At 37.9% G+C, this 26100-nt stretch overlaps 1 protein-coding gene across 1 annotated transcript in view; it reads right to left on the reverse strand.

Moving 5' to 3' along the window:
- IARS (isoleucyl-tRNA synthetase) overlaps positions 1-26100 on the reverse strand; it is a 99649-nt gene that overhangs the window by 16914 nt on the left and 56635 nt on the right. Inside the window, exons 20-29 of the mRNA XM_006876763.1 lie at positions 18390-18481; positions 17880-17957; positions 15256-15377; positions 14595-14697; positions 14276-14359; positions 10974-11148; positions 6476-6588; positions 3161-3256; positions 2495-2671; positions 260-365 (exon numbers count right to left, since the gene is read on the reverse strand). Of these exons, the coding sequence (XP_006876825.1) occupies positions 260-365; positions 2495-2671; positions 3161-3256; positions 6476-6588; positions 10974-11148; positions 14276-14359; positions 14595-14697; positions 15256-15377; positions 17880-17957; positions 18390-18481 (1146 nt within the window). The remainder of the gene's footprint in view (positions 1-259; positions 366-2494; positions 2672-3160; positions 3257-6475; positions 6589-10973; positions 11149-14275; positions 14360-14594; positions 14698-15255; positions 15378-17879; positions 17958-18389; positions 18482-26100) is intronic.

Below are 26100 nucleotides of genomic sequence, written 5' to 3' on the forward strand. Positions count from 1 at the left end.
AATGCTCATGAGAATAGTGAAGGACCAGGCAGTGTTTCATTCTAGTACATATGGTCACAGAATGTGCTTGATGGCACCTAAAAGTAAAAACTATTCTACTTTCCCAGATCTCCAAGTCCAATCATATGCTTTTGTTGATTCCATGTGATTATAATTTAAAAGTCCCTGTATTTACCAATTCCTTTATAATAGTCTTAAAGGTATTAATAGGTTTAACTAGAAAACTGAAACACAATACATGAAATTCATTCACCCTTACCTTGCTCACTGCCATTTGCAGAAATGTTAAGATTGACATAAGCACAAGCAGGACCAGGCAGGGAAGATCCTCTGGTGAGTGTAATTTCGAGTTCAGACCCCTTTAACTGAACACAAGAAAACACGTGATTGAGTAATGGCAGCATCTGAAATGTACTAGGTCGCACACTACCAAATAGCAAAGATCAAGAAAGAAGAGCTCTGTGCAGTTTGAATATTTCAATCTTATCATCAGCTATAATTTCTTGCTCCATTTTTTTCTTCCCAGAGCCCTGTTCTTTTCAAAATGTAAATAGTTTTATTTTTATCATTATATAAGCAATATATATTTATATTCTAAATTCCAAACAACTTTAAAATACATGCTGTAGGATAAACACTGGACCACAAGGTCAGTTTGAACCACAAGGTCAGCAGTACAAATTCACCAGCTGCTCCTCAGAAACTCTATAAAGAGTCCTTGACCTGGTGTGGTGCTGTGGGTTAATGCGACAGACTGCAAAGTTGTTTGAACTGCAAGGTCGGTGGTTCAAGCTCACCATCTGCTCCTTGGAAACCCTATACAGGGTCGCTATGGGTCGGAATCGACGCAATCGCACTTAAAAATAACAAAGAGTTGGAAACAAATCAACAGCACTTAACTACAACAACAACAAAAATGAAGCGATAGGTCAATTTTGCCATCCTTCTGGGTGTAAAGTGAGCAATCTCAGAAGCAGGAATAGATTTCACTATCATCAAAAAGACCAACCAGGAGTCAAGTACATCCTATGAACTCCCAAGATTCCTGTTTTGCACTTCTTAGAGGAGTCCTGGTGTGGCGCTGTGGGCTAAACGAGCTGGACTGCAAAGTCACTTTGAACCACTAGGTTGGCAGCTCAAGCTCACCAGCTGCTGATGGAAACCCTATATAGTGTTTCTATGGGTCAGAACCAACTCGACAGCACTTAACAACAATAGATGCAAGAGACAGAAAGCTGTGATACCAGAGGTGTGACAAAGAAGCAGTATAACCAAGAACCAGAGCACAAGACAGAGCAGTGGGCTTCCCGACCCATAGAGTGAGTAAAGTTGAGTGCCTTTAGACTGAAGACTCGGTTACAACTAGGGTACCTCCAGGCACTTAAATGAGAGAACAAACTTTATAAACCCACAGAGCTAGCACCTGTGAGCGCTTATGGTGAAGTGGCATGCCCTCTGGGCTGGCTTTTATTGGCAATGCTGGAACAGTTTTGTAGCATTGCTCAAGCAAGGCCAAGAGGCCACGTGGCTGAGAAACTAAGGAGCAGAGGAGGTCTTCCTAAGGGCATGGCTAGGAAGAATCTGTCCTAACCAAAGAAGTGTGCTAAGCATTTCTGATCCTGGATTATAACCGGTTAACTTCTCTAATAAAGCCTACAATTCAGTGTATGGTCTGTGAGTTCTATGTGGCCACTGCCATAAATTAATGAACCCAGCTGAGAAGGAAAGAATGCTGCAGTAGGATAGTTAGTTTCAGAATTGGTACGGAAGGTTGGAGGGTGGAGGCATATCTGACCTCTGTCTCATAAGAATCGGCCTTGGACTAATGTTGATTCTCCTCCTCCCACCTTGTGAAATTAGAGAAGGTCAAAAACTGCCCCCATGTCATTTTCTCACTTGTGTTTCCTATGTGATGCATATAAAGCAGGAACAAGACAAGGAACTTATGACTGAATAAATGATTAACTGATATAAATGGCCTTCTCTGATACAAATGAACTATTTATAATTAGCCTTAATGTGTTGGCATTAGACTTCCACAGTTATATCTTAAATTGCCAAATGTAACAACAGGAAATGTTATTATAATTTTATGAATAACCTATTATTTTTAAGGATGTAATGAACTGGAGCCACCTCAATGGCAAATAACTAGTAACTTGAAAGTTAACTGCTTTTCAAGTCAACTACATTTACTTTTAGTTATCATTCACAGAATCCACAATATTAGCTTCTCTTATTTTAAACAAAACAGGCTTCCAGAGCTGTTTCATCTCCTGGCAAATCTGAGGTACACTCCAATTACCTCTCCCAAAAGAAATGCTATGAGATCGCAGCTCACCATCTCTCCCTCTGCATCTCTTTTAGGCATCCTCTCTCCAACTACTACTGATTCTTGTACTGATTGAAAATAGATTGTCAAGAAGTGACCACATAAACATAAAGCAAAAATTGATCTTAAATCTTGAATAGTACAACAGAACTAAAAACTCACCTGTGTTTTTTCTTGAATAAGAATTTTATCAGATGTAGGAGCTGGATATGGTTTCAAAGGAGCCTTTATGGTAGCAAATATAAAATCTGCGTGGCTTTCAATAACATTATTCAGATACCGTCCTTCTGACTTTACTTTATAATAAACTGCTATTTCATCAGTCGGAACCAGATTGCACTAAATGAACAAATAGAACATTTAAAAAGGAAAACACATTTTGCTCATCAAAACATAAAGGACTGCTGAACAAGGACTAAAAATATATAGAAGGGTAGTTACCTGCCCTTCCCCTCCTTTAGCAATCCTAGCATTACTTGCACTAGTGCATGAAAGAGGCCTCTCCTTCCTACAGAGTACAATCTGAATGGAAAGGAGACTACTGAATAAGATCATGAATCTTATGAATCTTACTACACACATACACATACATACACACACACACACACACAAAAGGAGTCCTGGTAGGGTAGTGGATGACGAGTTGGGCTGCTAACTACAAGGTAGCATTTGGAATCTACCAGCCGCTCTGGGGAAGAAGATTAGGCTTTGCGCTCCTGTAAAGATTTACAGCCTCAGGAACCTCATACAGGGTAGATATGAGTCGGAACCAATTATAAAGCACATAACCACCACCACCACCAGGTTGCTCTTAATATGAAAACAGACCTTCTTGCGAAGTTTCTGGATGCGATTGATGACTTCTCGAGCCATTCCTTCATCTACCATTGACTGGTCAGGGGTAACATCTAAGAGAACCAAAACCTGCAAGAATGGTGCACAGCATGACAGCATAATAAGAAAAGTACTCCCTTCACATTTAAAATGTTATTTAAGTACAAATCCTGAATCAATAACCTACCTTCACACCTTAAGGAATTAGAAAAAGAAACGTAAGCTAAACCAAAAGCTAACAGAAGGCAGGAAACTACAAAAATTAGCACATAAATCAATGAAATAGGAAATATAAGAAAGGGGGTTGCTGTTGTTAAGTGTCATCGAGTCGATTCCAACTCATAGTGACCTTGTATAGGGTTTCCGAGGAGCAGCTGGTGCGCTGAACTGCCGATCTTGTAGTTCACAGTTCAGTGCTGATCCTACAGCGCCACACCAGGCATCCATAAGAAAGGTAAAGGGATCCAATGAAACCAAAATTTGGTTTTAGGACAAGATCGGTAACATTGACAATTAGTTAGAATGACAAAGAAAATAAGAGAATATATAAATAAGTAAAATCAGAAATAAATGTGAGGGCATTACTACTGATCATACAGAAATAAAAAGGACTAAAATGGAATCCGAATGTGGTACTATAGGATTGCTGATGTGGTGCTATAGGATCAGCACTGGATTGTAAACCATTAAGTCAGCAGTTCATATCCACCAGCTGCTCCTCGGAACCCCTATCCAAGATCACTGAGTTGGAACCGACTCGATGGCACTTTTAACAACAGTGTGGTGCTATAGCCACATCGTGGAAACCGGATTAAGGGTCACTATTAGTCACAACTGACTCCATGTCACTTGACAACAACAACAATAGAAGGGAATATTATGAACAATTACATGTCACCAAATTTGATCATCTAGATGAAATGGGAAAATTCCTGGAAATGTACATTACCTAAATTGACTCAAGAAACAGAAGATTTCAGCAGACATACAAATAAAGAGACTAAATCATTAATGGGGGAAAAATGAACAGCACTGGGCCATTATTCTGTTGCACATGGGATTACCACAAGTGGGACCAACTCAATGGCAACTAAGAGCAACAGGAAACGGATGGCTAATAAAAATACATAAATAAATAACAAGTATTGGAGAAAATGTTAATAGATTAGAATCCTTGTGCACAGTTGATGGGAATATAAAATGATGCAGCTGCTATTTAAACAATCAGACATTTTCGCAAACAGATAAACACTGAATCCCAGTATTCCATTCCTAGGCACATGCATGTAGGAAAGGAAAGCAGGGAGTCAAGCAGGTATTTGTGCACCAATGTTCACTGCAACATTATTCACATGAGTCAGAAGAGGAAAACTCCCAAGGGTTCTTCAACAGATGAATGAAGAAATCAAATGTGGTGCATGGATACACTGGAAAATTATTAAGCCATAAAGAGATAAAAAGTTTTGGTAGATATTATGGCAGAGATAAACCTGGAAAATATTATGGTATGAGAAATAAGCCAGATACAAAAGGTATGATCCCAATTATCTGAAATATGTAGTATAGACAAATGAGGAGACAGAAAGTAGATGTGATGCTAAAAGGGGTTAGGAGAGGGGAAAATGGAAACTATAGTTTAATTTGTTTGAGGAGAACATTTTTCAAGTAAATAATGGTGATGATTCCACAATATTGTGAGTATGACTACTGAATTATATGGTTGAAAATGGAACATTTTATGTTGTGTATTTTTTACAACCATTAAAAAAAAATCTGAGAAGTCTGTAATGCAGCACCATTTATTCATGTAACTGATCAACGGAGTTTCCTTATAGCTCTGGCCTTTCATTGTAACCTACTATACTTTTATCTATGGAAAGAGGTGTAGATTTTTTTGTTCTTTTTTTTTTAAATTGTGTGTTGTTGCTTAACTGCCTTCCCTGTCACCGTATGTCTACCAGGTAGCCAGGAGAGACTTTTTTTCTTAACTGATTTTGAAACACAGGCCAAAGGGGTGGCACTTACAGGAGATACCCTGAGATGTCCTTTTATGAAAAGAACCCATTGTGTAACTCTGCTTTCTAAGGAAATCAGCAAAATAGAAGTTCAACAATCATAAATGCGTGAAGCAGCACAACTTCTCAAAACTACAAGCAGCAATATCCAAATCATTTTTTTCACTATGATATTCTCTATGCTTTGGTTTATCAGGATGATTCAAAGCATGATTTCTACCACAGATGATAACATTTTTATACAGTTTAAATTGCTATCTTCCAATCAAAACTTGTATTTCTTCTGGTCTAAAAGTTGTCAATTAGGATATGATAATGATGCAATTTCAACCATAAAGCACATCCTAGAGGAAAATATACTCTACTAAAGCCATGAAAATTAGGAATTAGTCCCAATTGCCCACTAAGAAAGTACATCAGAGAAGTTAACAAATTTGCCTGTTTACCATCATAACTCACGACAATATTAAACCATGTAAAAAAAACCCTCAGGATCATAAGATGACATTTCTAGAAGTATTGACAAATTCCTTAGGCTCTTCTTCACATTTGCTGTAATCAAAAACTCAAAAATGAGGGACATTTAAAATGGCAGAGCATGTTGTAAGAAGAAATGTACACTCTCCTTTTGTTTACACATCTCCCCCTACCTTTTCTCTCCCGTCTTTACTACCTACTTCACTTTTGATTGGTTATGACTATCTGCCTATCTGACATTTCTAACTTAAGGCCCTCGTTAAAGGCTCGAGGAGCAGGACTTACTTATAATGGAGCTGCTACTTCACTTCCCACCGACTAACTGATCATGACACATTCAGCACTCCAGTAATTCTCCCCTCTTCCTCACACTGAAGAACTCATAACCCAGAAGTGGAAAGAAATTTGCTCTGATCCATCACTAGAATGAATCTAAAACATAAAACAGCCTTTATATTCTCTTCAAGAAGCTTTCCCTGACAACTCCTATCTCTATCCAGATTTAACTTATTTCTAGCAGATGACTTATCGAGCAGAATAGTAAAAACCTACTTAAATTCCTGTCTCAATGACTGATTCATTACTTGAAGGGTAGTTACACATTTTCGTACAACTAAACACTTAGGATAATTACATGAAGTCACAAAATAAATGTTTATGTATTCAATAATCAAATGCATATGTTAAATACTATGTAGTGTAGAAATTAATAAAACTCTTAAGCTATCAACATTATCAAGAAAGGCATAGGGAAATACTTTCTTTTCTTACGATCTTATCATTTTAAAAATAAACATATGAGGGAACAGAAAGATACCTGAGCATCTGAGTGTGCTTCAAATTGTGCAGTGCCCTGGGTAGCCTGGTCAAAAGTGTACATTAGGCGGATGTCTTCTTTGTGCAGTTCATGACCTTCCACAATAATGGTCCCTAGTGGAGAAACAATAACCACTGTTACATTCAGCCCACCCTCCTGTTCAAGTCACCTCAGTATCAAGATATTGTACCACTTTTTGATGAAAATTTCATGTCAGCGCTGCAAAAAATAATTTCTTAACTTATGTTACTACTGCAGCCATGAATATGACAAACACATCATTGGACTTTTTAGAGCAGCATTCTTCACACTATTATGCTCACTCAAAGACAGTTAAACCACCACCAGTATCTAATATAAACTGACAGATCTCCAAAGATATACAAACATAAATAGCTCCAAGCAATATGAATCTCCATCATAAACACAGAGCATCATGAGAACACAGACACTGGGAATCAAATCAGACTTATGTTTGAATCACAGTCTCATCAGACACCAGTCAAATGAAACTGGCGTTGTCAGCTTTACAATGAGGAAAATATGCTGAGTAGGGTATGGTGTCAAGTATCCAGCTTCATTTTTATCCATGGTAAACAAAAGAGAAATGATGATGATGGCAATTCCCTTCAACAAGTTCACCATCTAACTATCTTCTTGGGCTCTGGGCATCCCACCAATGTACAACAGTCCAATCAGAAAGTGTAATTAGAAACTGTAGCTATTTAGGCATATGCTTCAATATTTTAGGTACTTGATGAAACAACTTAGATGTACTTTTATGTAATTCAATATTTGAAGTTAAGTTAGAAAATTCTTGGCTTTCTTACTTATGTTTTAATTTCCTAGCTAAAATTTTGGAGCACCTTAGAGACATCTCCCCTAATTTCCATAATAACTAGGTTGCAAGTTCTTAAGAGAACTTAAAACACTTTTCACATGACACCTCCATGTTGTTATTGTTGTTAAGTGTTGTCGAGTCAATTCCGACCCATAGCAACCATGTATAGGAGGGTTTCCAAGGAGTAGCTGGTGAGCTTGAATTGCTGACCTTGCAGTTCAAACGACTTTGCAGTCTGGTGCATTAATCCACAGTACCATGTTGTTATTGTTAAGTGCCGTCGAGTCGGTTTCGACCCATAGCGACCCTGTACAGGGTTCCCGAGGGTGTAAACGCATAGTGACCCTATGTATAAAAGAACAAAACACTGCCCCATCCTATGCCATCCTCACAATTATTACACTTGAGCCTATTGCTGCTGCCTCATGCCAATCCATTTCATTGGTGGTCTCCCTCTTTTTCACTGACCTTCCATGATGTACTTCTCCAGGAACTGGGTTCCTCCTGAAAATACGTCTGAAGTATGAGAGACAAGTCTGGTCATCTTGGCTTCCAAGGAGAATTTTGGTTGTACTTCTTATAACACAGATTTGTTTGTTCTTCTGTCAATCCATGGTACTTTTAAAATTCTTCTCCAACATTATAACTGAAATGCGTCAATTCTTGTACTGTCTTCCTTATTTTTATTTTTCACATGTAACATGAGGCTATTGAAAATACCATGGATTGGATCAGGCACACTTCAGTCCTCAAACTAACATCTTTGCTCTTCAATATTTTAAAGAGGACTTAGGCAGCAGATTTGCCTAATGTGATATGTCGTTTGATTTTTAGACTGCTGCTTCCAAGACTGTTAATGATGGATATGAGCAAAATTAAGTCTTAAACAACGTGAATCTTTTTTCCATTTACCATGATGTTATTTATGCTTCCTGTGGTGAGGATTTTTGTTTTCTTTACGATTGAGGTGAAACTCATACCAAAAGCTGTGTGGTCTTTGATATTCATCATTAAGTATTTTAAGTCCTTTTCTCTTTCAGCAAGCAAAGTTGTATAGCCTACGTATCGCAGGTTAATGAATCTTCCATGTTGATGATTTTCAAATATCTGAAGAAACTCTAGAATGTTGTTAAGTGCCACTGAGGCAGTCCCAACTCATAGCGACCGTGTATAGAGTTTCTAAGAAGCAGCTGGTGGGTTTGAACTGCCAACCTTGAGGTTCGCAGTCCAGTGAAGATCCTACAGCACCAGACCAGAAATACAGGCAGCTATATTGTACTCAGCGCAACTATAACTCTAATCTAAAGGTTCTCTAGGGAAGGAGAGAAAAGACTGAATTCCCTTTCTTAATCACCTAATTTGGATAGGCCCAAATTATGTGTTCCTGTGCATTAAGGTGCAAGACTGTAAAGCCGTTTGAACTGTAAGGTTGGCAGTTCAAGCTCACCAGCTGCTCTACGGAAACCCTATACAAGACGCTATGGGTCAGAATCAACTAGATGGCACTTCACAACAACAACATATGAGAGAAGAAGTTTGGCCATCTTGGCCTACAAGGAGCACTCTGGCTGCACTTCTTCCAAAACGGATCTATTGGTTCTTTTGGCAGCCCATGGCACTTTCAATATTCTCCTCCAACACCACAGCTCAAAAGCATCAATTCGTCTCGGTCTTCCTTATTCACTGTCCAGCTTTCGCATGCATATGAGGTTACTGAAAATACCATAGCTTGGGTCAGGTGCACCTTAGTCCCCAAGCTGACATCTTTGCTCTTCAACACTTTAAAAACGTCTTGTGCACCAGATTTGCCTAATGCAATATGTCGTTTGATTTCTTGATTGCTGCTTCCGTGAGTGTTGATAGTTGACCCAAGAAGAATTAAGTCCTTGACAACTTCAATCTTTTCTCCATTGATTAGAATGTTGTTTACTGGTCCAGTGGTGAGGAGTTTTGTTTTCTTTACATTGAGATATAATCCATACTGTGCTCTTTGATCTTCATCAGTAAATTTTTTAAGTCCTCTTCACTTTCAGCAAGCAAGGTTGTATCATCTGCATATCGCAGATTGTTAATGAGTCTTCCTCCAATCCTGATGCCACATTTTTCTTCATAGAACCCAGTTTCTCAGATTATTTGCTCAGCATACAGGTTGAATAAGAATGGTGAAAGAAAACAACCTTGTCGTACACCTTTTTTTAAATTTTAAACCATTCAGGGTCCCCATGTTCTGTTTGAACAACTGCCTCTTGGTCCAGGTACAGATTCCTCATGTGCACAATTAAGTGTTCCAGAATAATCACAGCTTTCACAATCATAGCAACTCACAAGCTACCACAGTACAACAAACTGACAGGTGAGTAATGGCCACTACACTATAGGGCTCCTACAGTTTGTATTATTCAACATTACATTCCCAGTGCCAACTCATTAAATGGTCTTAAAAAATGTTTTCTTTATAAATTAATCCAGATTTGCCTAAATAATGAACCAAATAAAAAATTTAAATATTTTAAAGAAATTGTGATGACCTCTGAGTCACAGGAAGCTCCAAGTCTCAATGATAATTTTTCTTCTAAAAATAACTAATATTTTGACTATTTATAGTTTTCTGACACAAGCAAAATCTGGTAACAACAATGTTCTCTGTACCATATAGCTTACAATGAAATCCAAGAATTCTGGTTTCCTCCACACTAGATAACTATTTCAGGTATGCTCTCTCAACACTAGGGTGAATTTTCTAAACCCATATTAAGATTTGTAAAATTTAATGGTAATCTAAGGTTCATTCATTTGATCCAGAAATTTCTACTTAGACATATAGCCTAAACAAACAAATTCCACCAAAGTTCTATATGGACAAATATGCACTACAATATTATTTACAACATTAAAAGCGAAAAACATGAAGTGTCAAGAATAAAAAAACTGGTTAAATATATTATCACATTCATAAATGAAAAACTAAGCAGTTGTTAAAATAGTATTCTTAAATGTTTATAATGTGCAGTAAAAAAAAATGCAAAGCAAAAAAGCAAATAAAAATCAAAACATGTATAAAAAATACGTAACAGCAAAAAACATGATGTTTAAAATTACAGTGTGATCTCGATTTTGTAAGGTGGTAATTGTATGACTCTTTGGCATGGCACTGTGGGTTAATGTGCCAGAATGCAAAGTCGTTTGAAGTGTAAGGTCAGCGGTTCAAGCTCACTAGCTCAGAAACCCTATAAGGGGTCGTTATGGATCAGAACCGACTTGACGGCACTTCACAACAACAACATATGAGCCTGGAGTCCTGGTGTGATGCTGTGAGATAATGCACTGGACCGCAAGGTCGGCAGCTGTAATTCACTAGCCACTCCTTGGAAACCCTATATAGGGTTGCTTTGAGTCATAACCAGTACAACAGCATTTACGAACAACAATATATGAAACTGGTAGGAAATAAATCGGGACTTTTATAGTGTCTCAACACCCAGAATATTAAACAGGTCACACAACAGTTCATCAAACCCATGTTAAAAGATGGGTGGTTAGCATCAGTTTTATTTTCTTCTAAATTAGAAACATTTTTTTATTTAAGAATATGTCATAATACTAATCAAAAACCAAAGCATTGTATGGACCTGTCTGGCTAAGGAGAATAACACCTACCGCTCTTTTGGAACCGTTCCAGTTCATCGTCACTCAGCTGCTTAATGGAAGCCATCACAGTTTTAAAGGCTCCTTTCAGTCGTTTCCCAAGGACCATGTGATCAGGTTCTGCCCTTAGCTGAATGCCATATTTATTTTTATCTGTAGACAGTGTAACTTTCCGAACATTCAATTCCTACAGTTGTTAGATAAGAGGAAAAAAATAACTGAAAATCTATGGCCAAACAAAAAGTTTTACATAAATATTCACAGCAGCATTACTCAAAATCTGGTAACAATCCAATTGTCCATCAACAGATAAGTGGTAAAACGTGACATATCCACATAAGAGAATATTATTTGGCAAGAAAAATAAATGAAGTACTCATCAGAGATGTAATTCAGCCCTTTCTGAAAGTATCATGCCAAATTAAAGAAATCAATCATACATCATTCCATTTATATGAAATATCAAGAATAGAAATATCCACAGAGCTTACAAAGAGACAGTAAAAAATGGGGTATGACTGGATTTCTTTATGGGAAAAAACTGAAAATGTTCTAAAAGTGATATGGTGATGAGAAAATACTAAAAACCATTGAACTGTACACCTTAAATGAGTGAAGTATATGCTATGCAAAAACTTTTTGTCCAGAAAAAGACAATTGAGTTTAACTGGAAGAGGATTCTAGATTTAAACATATAAACAACATCTTTCAGGGGCACCTGTGCTCAATCAACTATAGAGTACCACAAGATTAACTATCAATTATCCAAAAGAATTCGTTAATAGTAACATTTCATGCCTCCATCATGTTGTTGAATTCTTTGGTGCCCTCGAGTCAGTTCTGACAAATAGAGATCCTATGTGAAAAGGAACGAAATACTGCTTGGTCCTGCACCATCCTCAACATTGTTGCTATATTTGAAATCATTGTAGCAGCCACTGTGTCAATCCATCATGGTAGTTATAGGTTATTGATAAAGCAGGGAATGGTGACAATATAGTATAAAATATGAAAATATCATAAGAAGTAAAAATTGAAGCATACAGTCGGGGAGCATCTAGTTTTGCAAGTTATATTTTATTAATTTCCCATTATCAGTGATTAAGATACTACAATATTTAAAAATAAAAATTATATATATTTACAAACATAAGTAAAAAAACTATAATCTCCTTAACTTTATGGTTTCTAATACTTACACAGAAGTCTAAGGCAATTCAAACAGAAAAATTAATATCTATTTAGAAGTACGTGTCTTAACGTACATCAACATTAACAAAAATTAATAATATTAATTTCTAAATTCTCTAAGAATATTATCTGGGAAAAGAATGAAAATGACATTAGAAATGACATACAGGCAAGCCCTGGAGTATCAACAAGATCCAGTCCTACCAGTTATCTTTAAGTTACAGAAAAGTCAGAACAAGTTCTTATATTAGCCTTTACTATAAAAAAAAGGCTCAAAGCCTTTTCAGTAATTAAAAAGCTGCACATAAGCAAATGAAGGTATCGATGGTAAAGAGATATGTTTTGAGTAGGGGTTGGTTCAACTGTTTCAAACTTAGAGCAAATGTACATAAAAAGGGCAAGAGTGAGTTGTCTATAAGTCAAACATCCATAATCCAGAGACTGCCTGTATTTAGTTTCAAAACGTCTTATTAAGAGTAACTTTTATTAAGATAACCGACACTGTTATTTACAATTTTGACACCACAACTCCACTTCTAAGAAACTACCCTATATTCACATACTGACATATACACAAAGTTCAAAATGACGTCATGAAAAAACAGAAACCTAAAATTTCAACTATATATGGTACATCCAAAATGTGAACACTATGCAACTAATAAATAGCTTTCTATTATAACATGGGATGCCCTTTAAGACATACCATAAAGAATAATAGGGTCCTGGTATGGCAATGTAGGATGCAGACAGGACTGTTAACCACACCATCGGCAGTTCAAGCCCACCAAACAGTCAGAACCTACACGAAAGTAAGCACTTAAAAGCACCATAAAGGAAAATAAATTGTATATATGTGTATACCTGTGTGCGTTTATGCGTAAGTCCTAGGAATACTAGTGAATTCACTAAACACGCAAGTAAATTTCCCTCAGAGATAAATGAGACACCTGGGAGTAGAGTGGGGCAGAAAGAGACTTATTTCTTATAGTGTATACTCTATGCTACTCTTTGAACTATTTATAACTAATAAGTCTGAGGGGACTTTAGAAAGTTTGTGGAAAAATCAAATTAAAACATGATGGAATTCTTCCATAAACTTTTTTAAGCTCCCCTATAGTCTTTGCTACTTCTATAATTTGAATTAAAAAAAAATTTTTTTTTAATATCAAAAAGAACTTTGGGAAGAGAAGTGGATGAAGGTAATTAAATTATGCAAATAAGGTAAAGAAATTAATTGATTTTGAAATGTCTATTTAAGAAAATTCACTGATTATTCACTGGCATCTCTATTAAAGAATAATAATTACATTATAAAAATTTACCATTCAAAGCAAAGTGCAAAATTCTATGGATATTATTAAATGTGTTATATAAACAATAATATAGGTGTCCCAGTATGGCAGTATAGGATAAGCACAGGACTATTACCCACAAGGTTGGCAGTTCAAACCCACCAACCACTCCCTGGAAAATATACACAGGATTGCTATTAGTTAGAACCAATTCAATGGCACTTAACAACAACACTAATTTACAAGAAAATAAATAAATCACAACTCAATGTACTTTAATTAAAGAATATCAATCAAAACCCAGACTCTTATCAACAATCTTAAAATCTGACATTTTGATCTTATAACATTAAAAATCTACTATCTATTTTGCAGATTTATAACAAATATCTCGCAGTAACAAATGCTCCGGTGTAAAGCAATGCTGACTGCTATAGTTACTGTTATGCTTCAACTTAGCTGGGTCATAATTCTCAGCTGTTTAGCAGTTACATAATGATATATGTGTCAGTTATGCAATGATGTAGTCATCCTCTATTTTCTTATAATGGAGATTTTTTGCAAAATGACCAGATCTTTGGAAACCATGTTAATAAGCAAAGAGTAGGTAAAATCTTTTCAATATATGGCTTGGACCCCCAACCAGAAACTTATCTTGTTGTTGTTGTTTTGTGCCGTGGAGTCAATTCCGACTCATAGCGACCCTGTACAGGGTTTCTGAGGCTGTAAATCTTTATGGGGAGCAGAAAGCCTCATCTTTCTTCCGTGGAATAGCTGGTAGTTTCGAACTGCTAGCTGTGAGATTAGCAGCCCGATTTGTAAACTTACCTCAGTGATATACTTTTCTAAAGACTTGATATCTTTAAGAACTTCCGGGTCTTGGTGGATAACTACAATTTCTTTCAAAGGGTACTAGAAGGAAAAGATGCAAGAGAAATGTCACTAAGCAACCAGTCCTCTAAACAGCAGAAAAAATGGAACATTAAATGTTTTAACTGAATCTTCAGCACTAATTAGTCTCAGTCAGTAACACCATTCATGCCAAAAAGAAAAAAAATTTATACCATTGCTGGAAGGTCTTTATATTAAGAAAACATCCAAAAATAGATCAACTAGATTTATGTAATATAAAAATTTAATTTCAAACCTTTATTGGAATAGTCTTGCGATCTCTGATCACTCTTCCAAGTTCAATCACAGACTGCATTCTCGATACTGCACTTTCAGTTTTCTTGTCCATCAATTCTTCCCTGATTGGTAGAGGTAGGGATATAGGGATATAAAAGAAATTTAATTTAAAAAAGAAAACCCCAAAACAGGCTTGTTTGCATGTGGGAGATCAAGTTCCAGACCTGGTGATGTAGCTGGGAAAGGGTCTGAGCTTGAGCCTGATGCACAATGCCCAATAACATCGGAACACAGCCACTAGTGGGCCTACACCCACCTTTCAACTCTTAAGAGACGGGTTAAAAAAAAAACAACAAAAAACCCACTGCCACAGTTGGTTCTGACTCATAGCAACCCTATAGAGGGTTTCCGAGGCTATAAATCTTTATGTAAGCAGAACGCCTCATCTTTCTCCAGTTCAGCAGCTGGTGGACCACATCTCTTCTAACTCTCATCCTATAGACTGAGCAACATTTTAAGTGTGAGGCAGTGCAGGAGGGATTGGGGGAAGGAACGCCCACTCTCCTCTTTCCTTCCATGGCCAGGCAGCCATGAGATTGCACAGGTCTCTAGAAACCTCTTTTTCTAGGGCACACACAGGCTGGAGGCAGGTTCTGACTTACCTATGGTTTGATTCTTACCGAACATGGGGCAACATGAGGTAGTGAATACTGAGTGTGTCCTTGTCCTGGACAGAAGCAGAATCGACCATGATCTTTAAATTCTGGTACATTAATTCAGTGAGAAAAGGTGTATAGGGGGCCTACATGAGAAGAGATAACATCATTTAATTCACATGAAACCATCATCAAATGATGAAGGCAGAAAGCCTTCATATAAACATTTTAAAGAACAACATAGTAATATATACACACATGTACATAGGGACTAAACATAAGCTATAAAGATGAAATGGCCTCATTTTGATTATGGGAACAGACCATTTATTATGTACATCAGCAGAGTCTAAAAAACCGCCAGAATCCTTGAGATGTCCATAATAAATAGAGAAGCCACAAATCTGGGTTTAAATTCAGCTTAATTAGTAGCCACATAAATATACACAGATGCCATTTATCCCTAAACATAAGAAACCGTATCAGTAAATGGGAAAACACCATCTTCTTCTTTGGATAACGGTGAACAGTAAGTGATACACGAAAAGGAGGGGCCAGTTGCACACAGGAACTTTACTTGCCCTATCTTACTTATTGCACAGCAAATTCATATTATTTACTTGCTGTGTGTCATCAACTAGATCCTGACTTATAACAACCAAGTGTAGGGTTTCCAAGGAGTCCTGGTATGGCACTGTGGGTCAATGAGCTGGACTGCAAAGTCAGTTAGAACTGCAAGGCTGGCAGTTCAAGCTCACCAGTTGCTCCCTAAACAGGGTCACTATGGGTCAGAACCAACTCGACAGCACTTAACAGTAGAACAAACAACATAGGGTTTCCAAGGAACAGCAGATAGGTTTCAATCACCGACACTGTGGTTAACAGTCAAACACTTATCCTACAGCAACACATCAGGACTTCACAAGATTCACACTGTTGCAGTTAAGTGCTGTTGAGTCAGGTCCGACTCACAGTGACCCTGTACAGGGTTTCCAAGGCTGCAAATCTTTACAGGAGCAGAACACCTCATCTTTCTCCCACAGAACATCTGGTAGTTTCGAACTGCTGACCTTGAGATTTGCAGCCCAATTCGTAACCACTATGCTACCAGAGCTACTTAAATTCACATTAGGCATATATAAAGTGGATAAATACATTTATAAGAAGGTAAGCAAAAAGAATTGCTACTAGAGTTATAGAGGTAAGGTTTACTTTCTTGAAAAAAGCATTTATACATGTCTTTGTGGGATGGCGACAGACACCTTCATTCAGAAACATTTGTCTTAGTCTCATTAGGTGTTGTTGTGCTGTCGAGTCTGTTCCAACTCATAGAGACCCTACATAGGGTTCAAACCACCAACCTTGCAGAGTTAGTAGTCCAGTGCTTCTCTTATAGTGATACACCAAATGGCTGAAGCTTTGCAACAAGTTCATGAGAATGCTGCCCCAAAGAAAACAACAGTTTTTAGATGGATCAAGTGCTTTAAGGAAAGCTGGGAAGACCTCAAAGACAAGCCAAGACAGGAAAGGCAGTCAACCTCGATGAAAGCAGAAACTGTGGCTAAAGTCCACACATTAGTGGAGGACAACCATAGAACTAATGATGTGATAGCAAACATCTTGACCTCAGCAAGCTTTTGGCCCAACGGGTTCCAAAAGCATTTTACAAAGATCAGGTAGCTCCTGGAGCTGATATTTGCATCAGTCTTTGAGGCAAGATTGATGACAATGAAGATGATTTTATGAAACAAATGGTACCCAAGGACAAGTAGATTAACACAAAACAGTAATTTCACGTTTTAATATTCTTGGTTTACAAAGGTTTCTATGATTTTGTAGCAATACTTTTAAAGTCAACATTGTATATCACAATGTAAAATGGGAGATTTTTCTTTTACATTATTTAATTATCATTTCAACTTGTACAAACATACCAATTTAAAATATTGTCTGTGATAGTTGGAGTCCTGGTGTGGCACTGTAGGATAAGCAATGGGCTGCAATGTAAGTTTGAACCACAAAGTTGGCAGGTAAGATTCACCAGTCGCTCCTTGGAAACCATATATAGATAGAGTCGCTGAGTCAGAACCGACTTGATGGCATTTAACTAACAAAAATGATTCTTTAGTAAATATAGTTTAAGCCACAGATTATTATTCAGAAAAATAAGTAAATCCACATTAAAATGAGCTGTTACCTAAAGGGAACGGCAGATCCTAAGTCTAGATCTTAACCTCTATGCCTTTGGTTGGAGTCCTGGTATGGTGCTGTAAGATAAGCACTGGACCACAGGGTTCACAGTTCGAACTGACCAGTCGCTCCTCAGAAACCTTATACAGTGTTGTTATAAGTTGGAACTGAGTTGACAGAACTTAACAACAACAGTCTAGATTTAAGAACTTTCCCTAAACTGTAGTCAGTGATTATAGGAATTTAGTTGCTGAAGTTGATATTTCTTAGTACTTTCTTGGCATATATATAATCTTACAAGACTTCTGAAGAAGAACTAGAACTATAAGTTGTTGTGGAACAAAAGAGAGTGGACCATTATGCCATGCAGTTTGTAGATAAAGGAAGCTACAGCAATTATGGTATCAGGTGACTGAGTACAGCATCAAAGAGTGCTAGAAGGGGGTCATACATCTTACCATAAGTCGGCACAAGGAAAGCAGAACACTAAACAAGGTTTCTAGGGACATAACACAATCTTCCTTCCCATTTTCACCCTAGGAAATAAAAGAAAAAGATGAAAAAGCTGAATATCCATAAAACTGCTAAAAATAACAGCATTCCAAAAGGTTTATTATAAAGAGGCAATCAACAGAGAGAAGACAACATACAACATAACAACTATCAAGTAACAACTCTCACATATAGTCTCTGACCACCGCAAGGTAAGTGAGATGAAGGATCAGAAAAAAAGGTGATTATCTACCTAGAAGGAGCCTGGTTTTTGGTGGTGCCGGGGTTATAAGTGATCTCTAAATTTAGGTGGGATGTGTTCAGGGTTATATTTTGGCCTTCATGGACTTGTTTTAATTTTCTACAGCTTCTGAAATTGCATATGAACAACTGATGGTCTGTTTCTTATTTCTTATTTCTTCTCAATTCTCAAAACTTCACCCACTATCTGCTTACCAACAGCAGCGTGTACTTACCTTTAACCTTCTACGGTTCATTCTGATATACCAGTTAGTCAAAGTATCCACAAACTTGACCAGGCGAGGCACCACAGTATAAAGTCTATAGGCTAAAAGTAAGACAAATCAAACAGATAGCAATTATGTTACAGATTTGGATAGCTGAATGAAAGAAATAATTTCTGCTATCCAACAACCTCTTTATGAAAGAAAATTAGCAGCAAAATGAAACAAACAGAATAATAAATAGCTTATTTTCTGATGATTTACAGTCAAGATGTTTAATGTGTATATAAATTCAACCCTATGCCACTGCTGAGTGAATTCCAACTCATAGCCATCCTATATAAGGTTTCCAATTGTAAAACTTTATGGGAGCAGCCAGCTTCATCTTTCTCCAACAAAGCAGCTGATGGGTTGGAACTGCAGTTAGCAGTCTAGTGAAGATCCCAGCACTATGAGGATTCCTTAGTGCTGCAGAGTCAACCTCATTTAACAATCATAACCACATTATGAATAACTCATAAACTCCCACTAGACAGTGAGAAAACTGAGGGTCAGACAAGTGAGTGATGTAAAGAAGACACATGATTATTAAGGAAAAGTTGTTATTGTTGTTAAGTATCATCGAAGTCGGTTCTAACTCATAGTGCCCTGTATATGGTTTCCGAGGAGTAATTGGTGGGGGGTTTGAATACTGTTGCTAGCAGACCAGAGTTTTCCCTACAACACCTCACTGATACTCTATCAGGCTAAGAGTAATATAATCAAACACTGTCTGAAATGTCTTACACACAGCACACAGCCTTCCTTCATTGTTTCTTGTGTTGTTGTGATTAAGTAACATCGAGTCAGTTCCAATTCATTGCGACCCTGAACAGGGTTTCTAAGGTGCAGCTGATGTTTGAATTGCTGACCTTGTGGTCCCAGTCCAGTGTTGATCCTACAGTACCACACCAGGAGTCCTAGCTATTATTAAATGTTAATGGACAACTAGTTATTCTTAAAGCCTAGTCTCTGTCTAGCTTCTGATAAGAGGTTGTTGCTATTGTTGTTGTTAAGTGCTTGATTATATTACTCATAGAGACCCTGTATATGATTTCTAAGGAGTGGCTGGTGGGTTTGAACTGCCATCTTGCAGGTCAAATTGACCTTTGGTCCAGTACTTACCCTACAGGGCCACACCAGGACTCCAGCTGATAAAAGGTAGTCCTCCTGAACTATAACCCTAGTATGTGAGTCGAAAAGTAGAGGGTGGCCCACCATACAACTCCAGGAGGCATCATTTACATACAGTGGTACAACATAGTAGGAATGGCAAAAATTCCAGCTCCTTTCCACTATATTACGTAGTGATGGTGGTGGTGGTGTGGCATGGAGTTGGGGTTCTGACTCATAGCAACCCTACATTGGGTTTCCGAGGCTGTAAATCTTTACGGGAACAGAAAGTCTTTGTTCTCGCGTGGAACAGCTGGTAGTTTCTAACTGCTAAGCTTGAGGTTAGCAGCCCAACTATATCACATATTACTGATTTTAATCACATACTATGAGGAGAGCTGGATGCTTTGTCACTGGTATTTTAAATACCAGCAGGGTATGTACACAGTAGATAGGATTCAAGTGAGCTTCCAAACTAAGACAGACGAGGAAGGAGAGGCAGACTACTTCTGAATGTTAAGCAACTGAAAACCTTACAACAGCAATGGAACATTGTCAGATAGCACCAGAATAATGAATATGAAAACTTGATGAATAGCAATTCCAGAATTTTTGTCAGATATAGTGCCAGAAGCTGAGCACCTCAGTTTGGATAACACACAACATACAACCTCCTCAAAGTACAGTTGACTGTGATGACACAAATGGAGTAAAACTTTTAAAGACCTTCATTTGCTGAACTCAAAATAAGTAGAATAGCTATAAATGGCCATTTGTAATTAGACCATTGAATGAATACAGTATGAAGACACGAAATTGTCAAAAATAAACTAGAATGAATAAATATCAATCTCCTAAGCATTAGTAAACCGAAATGGACTGGTCTTGGCCGTTTTGAATCTAACAATCAAATGGTTTACTATACTAGGAATGAAAAATTGAAGAGGAATGATATCACATTCATAATTAATAACAGCATATCAAGATCCGTCTTGAAATACAATGCTATTTTAAGATAATATCCATAAGCCTAAAAGGAAGACCAGTTAACACCATATTATTCAAATTTACATACCAACCACTAAAGCTTTATAATAAAAAGTGCAAAGACCTTGAGTTAGAAAGCCAGAAGAGAAGACCAAGCTGAAAGAACTGAAGAAAAAATTCAAGGCTTGTCTTAAAATACTGAAGGATTCAATGAGTAAAATATTGAATGATGCAGACAGTATTAAAAGAAGATGGAAGAAATACACCACAGTCACTTACCAAAAAGATATGGATGACGTTCAACCATGTCAAGAGTTTACATATGATCAAGAGTCAATGGTACTGATGGAAGAAGTTCAAAATGTGCTACAGACATTGGCAAAGAACAAGGCCCCATGAATTGAAAGAATACAAATTGAAATTTTTCAACAAACTGATGCACTCATCTATGCTAAGAAATTTGGAAGACATCTACCTGGCCAACTGACTGGAAGAGATCCATATTTGTACCCATTCCAAAGAGAGGTGGCAAACAGAATGTGGAAATCATCAGCAATATCATCAATATTACATGCAAGTAGATTTTTGCTAAAGATAGTTAAACCACGGCTGCAAAAGTACATTGCCAGGGAACTGCCAGAGTCAGTGAAGGACATGGAACAAAGGATATCACTGCTGACATCAGAGGACTGTTGTTTGAAAGCAGGTAACACCTGAAAGATGTTTCCCTGTGCTTTACTGACAAGGCACAGGCTTTCAACTGTTGGATCATGACAAGCAATGGACAACACTACAGAGAACGAGTATTATAGAGAATGAGTATTGCAGAACACTTACTTGATTGTGTTCATTAGGAATTGGTATATAGACCAAGAGGCAGTTGTTTAAACAGAACAAGGAGACTGAATAGTTTAAAATCAGAAAGTTGTGTTCTAGGATTGTATTCTTTCACCACACTTATTCAACCTGTATGTTGAGTAAATAATCAAAGAAATTGGATTATCTGAAGAAGAGAGCGGCATCAGGATCGGAAAAAACTTGTGACACACAGATGATACAACCTTGCTTGCTGAAAGCAAAGAGGACTTAAAATATTTACTAATGAAGATCAAAGACCACAGCATTCAGTATGGGTTGCACCTCAATTTAAAGAAAACAAAAACCCTCACTACTGAACCAACAAATAACATCATGATAAATGGATGAAAAGACTGAAATTGTCAAAGACTTCATGTTGCTCAAATCCACTCATGGAAACATCAGTCAGAAAATCAGACGACTTACTGCATTAGGCAAATTTGCAGCACAAGACCACTTTAAAGTGTTCGAGAGCAAAGCTGTCAGTGTGAGGTCTAAGGTGGGCCTAACCCAAGCCATGGTATTTCATATGCATGTTAAAGTTGTACAATAAATAAGGAAAACTGTAGAAAAATTGATGCATTTGAGTTATGGTGTTGGAGAAGAATATTAAAAGTATCCACAACTGCCAGAAGAACAAACAAATTTGTGTAGGAATAAGTACATCCAGAACGTTCTTTACAAGCAAGAATGGAGAGACTTTGTCTCTCATACTTCAGACATATTATCAGGAATGGCCAGTCTCTGGAGAAGGACATCCATTTTTAACAAAGTGGACGGTTAGTGAAAAAAAGGAAGACCCCCCCCCAAAGAGATGCACTCACACAATGGCAGCAGCAATGGACTCAAGCTAACAATGACAGAGAATGGAGCAAGAGCAGGGAGTGTCTGTTGTGCATAGGGTCAGTATGAGTTGGAACCAATTTGAAGACACCTAACAACAAAAACAAGAGGTATAGCATACGACAGTGGTAATCAGCCAAAAAAGACTTTGCTTTTTTCGAAGGGGGCATTTGACAAACTATGGAGACATTTTTGGGTTTCAGAACTAAGGTAGAGAATGCTTCTGTAGAAAGAAGCTGGTGATGCTTCGAAACACCCTACAATTCACGAACAAACCCAACCAAAATAAATGATCCAATCCAAAATGTCAATAGTGTTGCTGTTGAGAAACTGTGGCATAGGCACTACGAATAAAATAGAACAGGTTTTCTAAAGGTTGAAATAGTGCAGGAAAGAAAACAAAGAAGGTACCTAATGAGAGGAGAGCTTTGAGGAGTTAGAAGGATTTGAAGGCGTACCTTAGAAACTCAAATGACAAGGAAGAAAGTAAAGGCATCTAACGCATTTTGTTTCAAGTACAGACTTACTTTAAAGATTCTCTCATTGACATGTACTGTATATTTTGTTGCACAAAAACAAACACCATCAACAAAAAGAACAGAGCCTAAAATTGTAGCAATCTTAATTTAATGAAAAAAGTTAGGAATTATTAATGCACCTCTGGATGTAAGGAAGAGACCTGGTGGTGCACTGGTTAAAGCATATGGCTAACTGGGATTTGCAGTCCCACATGGCTAAACATAAAGATCTAGCATAAGGTTATGAATCACTCTGAGAAGAGCTATGTACCAGTGACCGGGCTATGGCAGCTGCTGAGAAGGAACAGCTCCCATGCATACATCACAGTATTGCTCTAGCCCATTAGAATCCACTGGAGAGCTGTACCTGCACAACAGCATCCAGCAACCACAGGGCATCAGGGGAGGGGAAGGCTAACTCCACCAAGTAAGCCACTGGGATGCAATCTCTTCTTCTCTGCCCCCTCATTATTACCCTGGGTCTTGTGAGCATTTGCTTGATTAGACTCATTTTGTCACCCATCTTAAGTATCCTAGTCACTAGCTTCTGGAACTTCTCATCCTAACATATGGTGCCATCTATCACAAACGTTGAGGGAAATCATGTAAAACCCAAGGTGTAGCTGTCAGAAAGCAAAGTGATTGTTACTGAGCAAAAGAAGAAACACATTCTTCTGTGTTTTCACATTTTAATAGGCTAGGCAAGGAGTAATCATTTTATAAATAAAGTTGATCTCGCTGGACCACAAGATCAGTTTGAATCATAAGGTTGCCAGTTCAAACAAACCAGGTGCTCCTTGGAAACCTTACACAATGGCACTTAAAAACAACAACAACATAGGAAAGCATAGTGAGTTACGAGTTGGGCTGCTAATTGCAAGTTCCACAGACTGAATCTATGAGCCACTCTCCTGGACAAAGATGAGACTTTCTGCTCGTTGTGAGTCAGAACCAACTCAACAGTATACTACCACCAGCACACCATAGGGGGCGTGTGGTGGCTCTGTAGGATTAGCACTGGACTGTGAACCACAAGGTAGGAGGCTAGAACCCACCAGCTGCTCCATGGAAGAAAGATGGAATATACTGCTCAAACAAAAATTTAAAGCGTTGGAAACTCTATACAGGGTTGCCTTAAGTTGGAACAGACTTGATGACATTGAACAACAACAATAACATAGGAGTCCTGATGTGACACTACAGGGTAAGCACTTGACTGCCAACTACATGGTCAGCAGTTCAAGCCCACAACTCCTCTCAGAAACTACAGAGGGTCACTGAGTACCTATATAAGCACGGACTCGACAGCACTTAAACAAAAACAACATTCTTTGACAGTTACTTTAAGCGCATAATTTCCATTTTAGGCCCACCACAACTCTATCAATCACTTTACACATAAGGGATTTGAGACTCAGAGTTAATGCAACACTTCCAATGAAGAAAGTGTTAACTCTTTCCAGGATTCCTAGGTTCACTGTGGCAGATAATTCCCTCTGGGCCTCCTTAAAATCAAATTTCTATAATAAACTGTTATTGTAGTTAAGTGCTACCAAGTAGGTTCTGACTCATAGCGACCATGCATAGGGTTTCCAAGAAAAAGCTGGTGAGTTTGAATCGCTGATCTTGCAGCTCAAACTGACATTATGGTTAAGTACTTATTGTATAGCACCACACGAACAATCCTTATCAAATTTTTATTTAAGAGGTTAAAAGAAACAACTATAAGAAAATAATCTAAATGTCAAAACTGAGAATAACGAAATCAACCGTTGGTTGTTGTTGTTAGGTGCCATCAAGTCAGTACCGACCTATAGAAACCTTATGCACAGCAGAACAAAACACTGCCCGATACTGGGCCAACCTCACTACTGTTGTCACTCTTGAGTCCATCAATGCTGTCACTTGGCCAATTCATCTCACTGGGGGGTTTTCCTCTGACCTTCCATCTTACCAAACGTGACATCCTTCAACAGCGACTGCTCACTCCTGACAATATGTCCAAAGTTTGAGAGACGAAGTTTGGCCATCTTGGCCTACAAGGAGCACTCTGGCTGCACTTCTTCCAAAACGGGTCTATTGGTTCTTTTGGCAGCCCATGGCACTTTCAATATTCTCCTCCAACACCAAAACTCAAAGGTATCAATTCTTCTACGGTCTTCCTTATTCACTGCCCAGCTTTCACATGCATATGAGGTTATTGAAAATACCATGGCTTGGGTAAGGCGCACCTTTACTCAAGCTGACATCTTTGCTCTTCAACACGTTAAAAAGCTCTTGGGCAGCAGATTTGCTAATGCAATATTTCATTTGATTTCTTTACTGCTGCTTCCGTGAGTGTTTACAGTTGATCCAGGAAGAATGAAGTCCTTGACAACTTCAATCTTTTCTCCGTTGATAAGAATGTTGTTTATTGGTCCAGTGGTGAGGAGTTTTGTTTTCTTAACCTTGAGATGAAATCCATACTATGCACTTCATTCTTCATCAGTAAATGTTTTTTTAAAGTCTTCTTCACTTTCATCAAGCAAGGTTGTATCATCTGCATCTCGCAGGTTATTAATGAGTCTTCCTCCAATCCTGATGCCACGTTTTTCTTCATATAACCCAGCTTCTCAGATTGTTTGCTCAGAATACAGGTTGAATAAGTATGGTGAAAGAATACAACCTTGTTGCACATTTCTTAATTTTAAAACATTCAGTGTTCCCATGTTCTGTTGGAACTGCCTCTTGGTCCAGGTGCAGATTCCTCATAAGCATAATTAAGTGTTACAGAATACTCATACTTCTCAATGTTGTCCATAGCTTGTCATGATCCACACAAGCGAAACCTTTGCATGGTCAATAAAGCACAGGTAAATATCTTTCTGATATTCTCTGCTTTCAGCCAAGATCCAATGGACATCAGAAATGACATCCCTCGTTCCACGGCCTATTCTGAATACAGCTTGAACCTCTGGAAGTTCTCTGTCAATGTATGATTGTAGCTGTTTCTGTATTACCTTCAGTAAAACTTTAATCGCATGGGATATCAAAGAGATTATCCGATGATTTCCGTATTCCATTTGGTCACCTCTCTTTGAAATGGGCACAAATACGGATCTCTTCCAATCAGATGGCCCGCTAGATGTCTTCCAAATTTCTTGGCAGAGATGAGTTAGTGCCTCCTGTGCCGTCTGACTCTCTTGAAAGATTTCAATTTTCATTCCATCAATTACTGGTACCTTGTTCTTTGCCAATTCCTTCAATGCACCTTGGACTTCCTCCTTCAGGATCATTGGTTCTTGAGCATAGGCTACCTCTTGAACCGGTTGAACATTAACCATTTCCTTTTGCTACAGTGACTCTGTGTATTCCTTCCATCTTCT

The sequence above is a fragment of the Chrysochloris asiatica genome, unplaced genomic scaffold, assembly GCF_000296735.1.
Source record: "Chrysochloris asiatica unplaced genomic scaffold, ChrAsi1.0 scaffold00412, whole genome shotgun sequence".
In the NCBI taxonomy this organism is placed as follows: domain Eukaryota; kingdom Metazoa; phylum Chordata; class Mammalia; order Afrosoricida; family Chrysochloridae; genus Chrysochloris; species Chrysochloris asiatica.